Raw genomic sequence first — 4,524 nt, forward strand, 5'->3', positions numbered from 1 at the left:
AGAATAGATGGGCAACTTATAAAACCTATAGAAATAGGCAGCAGAATAAGATAAGGGGATTCATTAAGTCCCATGCTTTTCAATTTGATCATGGATGCAATCATCAAAACCGTTAACAAAGGAAGAGGATACAGAATGGGACATAAAAAAATCAATATACTCTGTTACGCAGACAACGTAATCTTGATAGCCCAAGATGAAGATAGTCTGCAAAGACTGGTTCACAGATTTAACATAAGAGCAAAAAAAATAATATAACAATATCATCTCAGAAAACTAAAACAATAGTAGTCAGCAAAGAACCAACCAGATGTAAAATAGAAATTGATGGCATTATTATTGAACAAATAATGAAAATAAAATACCTGTGAATTACACTGTCTAGCTATGGAGACCTGGAAAAAGAAGTGATAGATAAAGTACAAAAAGCAAATAGACTGGCAGGATACCTTCATAACACTATATACATAAGTATTTTTTGGAACGTCACTGCTTTGTTTGGTGAAGCTCTACTGTTCCTAGAAATTTCCACCACTACAGATGAGACATACTCTAGATAACTTAAGGTGTATTATTTTTCATGTATTTTTCACCTAATACATCTAAAACACTATATCTCGAAAGCCTCGAGCTGATTTATAGTAGCCATAATTATTTTCCATGGCTACAATGTTTATGGTGATATTAAAAAAAAAATTATTGTAAATGCCTAAATTGGACAAAGGAAAAACGACAGGTAAAAAATTATTTAAAAAATTAATGTTTATTTTTTGCATTATATTTTGCTTATACTACCCTTATTATTCAAAGGTATGCAAAAACATAACTGTTTTCATATTTTTCCTTGACAATAATAGAACAGATTATAAAACAGCTGGAATAGTAAGTAAAACAACAAAATGTCGTCTAAAGTAATCATTTTATACATTTTTTTAATGCTGAAACTCTTAAAATTTTTCACAATTTTCACAAACTTAATTTTCCAAAGTTCAAAATTAAATCAGTTTCTTAAAACTAAATAATAAAGTTACAGTGTATGTTTTAAGAATTTTCATACACAAATGTTTTAAAAAGGAAAATTCACAAATTCTTCAGAACAGTTTTATTTGAATTGTTGTTTCTAGCCACTGTGGGTTATTGATATCGATTGGTTCCTTCAATGTATGCTCAACAAATGTCAGATTCCACTCTTCGTCCACAAGTATGATGGTGTGGGTTCTTGTACCGAAAGATAGATTTTCATTTTTAATAAACACTGAAGATAAATTCACATATGGTGATGCTTTTTGGTTTGCCGAGTGGTTCTCATTTGGATATGTTGTTTCATCCTTGAGTAGTTTTAGTAGTTCACGTATAAGATTTTCTTTTGTATCTATGTCTTTTTTGGCCAGGTCCTCAAAGTTTTGCTTTCCTTTGACTATCCGTATAGAAGGACTGTATATTGGAGAGTTACCAAAAACTAACAAGTGTTCACCATCATATTTAGACGTGATGTTAGGAAAATTACTGTGATGACAAACAGTGATTCCACCTTCTCCTATCTCAACTGTCACAAAATTGTATCCATTATAAGTGGTTTGATCAAGCTCTCTAACATAGTCCTGGAAACTGTCGATGGACAGCAAATAGTTTTGAATAATAAAGCCTCTTCCTCTGGGGTTCTCTACTCTCACACCAGCCATGTTAAGGATATGGCCAATACAATACATTTTGTTTCGTCCATTTTCCTGAAGTTTTGGTCCGCAAGCTAACCATGTGCCACCTTCTCTGGCAGATCCCATATCTTTACCTCCAATGATACCATACTCGTCGCGGTGTGCTGGTTTCGCAGGTCGCTGGTAATTCTCATCTCTGTTTGTAGCCAGAATTAATCTATATCCCCCTTTTGGTGGAGACGGGTTGGTTTTTATAAAAAGTATACACATTATTTAAAATTTCACCTCTTGTAGCACATTAATCTTTATAACTATTTAACACTTTGATACAACAATAATAAATTTCTATTTATCTGAACACATACAATTATCTAATTAAAATATATTAAGAAAGTTAGGTGACTTCTAGTATTTTGTTACAAAGATAAGAAAAAAAAACGTGTATTAAACAGATTACCTGAATATTTTGCAAGATTTTTGATACAAAAGACAAAAGATTTTGTAATACTCTTAATATGCGACAAAATAGCATAGAGGTATTTAAAATCTACCTATTGTTTAGTTTAAAGTACTGTTGCGGATAAGGAGTATATTATCAGTTAACATAATTATGTAAAACCAATAGTAAGTTTTAAATATTGACATATTACTATAAAGGATAACATTATGTTTAAATGTATATTAGAATTATTCGATTACAGAATCGGTGCAGATTAAAAATAATTCATATAAATGTATATATATATATGTATATATATATATATATATATATATATATATATATATATATATATATATATATATATATATATATATATATATCGAGAAAAGGAGTACGACCGTCAATCCAATATAAACTAAGGAACACTCGAAGACTGGTGGGTTTTTCGGTCAAAGTGGAGAAATAAAAGACAAAGAAGGTGGCTACTTCATCTATTTATTGAAGACGTTTCACTTCTTAATCAAGAAGCATCATCAGTTCATCAAAAAAGAACAATATGAAAAACCAAACATCCATAACATCCAAAAGTTGGTTACCTCAAAAAGATATGTAGCAGTCAAAGATATAAAATGTGTAAAGAAGCTTATGATACTGGATACATTAAAATGTCTAGTATCATAAGCTTCTTTACACATTGTGGGTAAATCATAGAATAATGCGCATACACTGGACAGCACATCGCACAAATGCCTCAATATTGACAGAACTCAAGATCAATAATAGGCTTACCAAAATCATCAACCAAAATATATTGAGGTACTTTGGACATATTACCAGACGAATGGAAGGCATGAAAAGGTTAGTGATTGAAGGCAAGGTAGATGAAGATCGCCACTCCGATAGTCAGACCAAATAAAGTGCGCTACCGGTTATTCTCTGTCTGAGGCAGCACACTGCGCTCAGGAGAGAGAAGAATGGATAGCAACCATTCGTCAAATACTATAACGTCACCACATCCTTACAAAGGATAAAGGATAGAGGAGGAGATCTTCTTATTCAGAAACACCGACCTCATAGTTTTTCCTATTACGTGTACCGGAAACCTTCAGCCCTTTCCTCAACTCAAAGACATCATATTCAGACAGGTCACAAAATAGATTTCGAAACAGACAAAAACCATCTCTCCTATTTACTCCTTAAAATCTAGAATTATTCGTGAAGCCATTGAAACACCTACACAGGGTACGACAGGAACAAGCAAATATCCGAAGAAGATGCGGTCTAAACACCAAACAGTAGATGGTGCAGATGCGGGACATCAGAAGGAAAAGATGAAATTTTTAAGTTGAAATATACAGTGTGTAAAAACCAAATGGAATAAATTCATTATTTAGGTTACTTTACACATTTATAAAAAATCCCGAAACACGTCAAATTTAAATTATAACTTGACATTCTTTAACGTGAAAATGCAACCCCTACCTTCAACCCCCTTAGAATGACAGGTTCAACCCCCAATTTTTAAAATAGTAAGTATAGGCTTGTGATATATCGTTTGAAAGGTCTTTTCATTCTCCATTCAAAAATGTTGTCGCTTTCAAGTTTATTAAGATTAATTAAGATAAAATAAATTAAAATCATGTGGTTACCGAAATTCGCTAAAATATACTCAAAACTTATTTCCCGTTTAGGTCTTGATAATGAGAAAGTGAACAAAAACCATAGCAATGTGGTTTTTAGATGGTAACCATTAAAAAACTTTAAAGAATTTCCGTGGCAACGTTATTTTAACACGCATTAGTAAATTGTTTTATTTAAGTTGTCAGTATTTTAATTTAAGTAAAAAGTTCGTTCAATTCAATTCTGAAAAATGGTTAGATTAACGGAAATGCATAAAATAACAGTTTTACAAATAATTGGTTACGGAGATAACACCCGAACACAACAGGAAGTAACTCGCCTATTTCATGAGAAATTTCCTAATTTACCGTCTATATCCCAAGGAACAATAAGTAAAATGGAGAAGCAGTTTCGCGAGTTTGGTCATGTAAGGCAGATAAAAAAAGCAGCTGCCAATGCACTAAGTGATGAACTCAAATTAGATGTGTTGCTTTAGTTTCAGGAAAATCCACATACATCGAGTAGACAGGCATCCACTACATTCAATGCTAGCCATACATCGATAGTAAACATATTAAAAGAAAATAAATTGCATCCCTATAAGATGATACCTACTCAGGAGCTCATGGAAGACGATTTTGATAGGAGAACTTTTTTTTGTGAGCAAATGATGGACATGTTGGATAAAAATATTCTCCAATTAGAAGACGTTGTGTTTTCTGATGAGTGTACTTTTTCACTTAACGGCCATGATAATCGGCAAAATTGCCGCTACTGGGCGCCGGAAAATCCTCACTGGATGAGAGA

The 4,524-nt window shown here is 32.4% G+C and overlaps 1 protein-coding gene across 1 annotated transcript; it reads right to left on the reverse strand.

Moving 5' to 3' along the window:
• Positions 1-744: 744 nt before the first annotated feature.
• Positions 745-2,188, reverse strand: LOC140448302 (transport and Golgi organization protein 2-like). Its single transcript, XM_072541388.1, has one exon. It carries the CDS (start codon positions 1,923-1,925, stop codon positions 1,092-1,094), a length of 834 nt encoding a protein of 277 aa, XP_072397489.1. The 5' UTR covers positions 1,926-2,188; the 3' UTR covers positions 745-1,091.
• Positions 2,189-4,524: the final 2,336 nt, after the last annotated feature.

This window comes from Diabrotica undecimpunctata, chromosome 8 (assembly GCF_040954645.1).
Source record: "Diabrotica undecimpunctata isolate CICGRU chromosome 8, icDiaUnde3, whole genome shotgun sequence".
NCBI classification, from domain to species: Eukaryota; Metazoa; Arthropoda; class Insecta; order Coleoptera; family Chrysomelidae; genus Diabrotica; species Diabrotica undecimpunctata.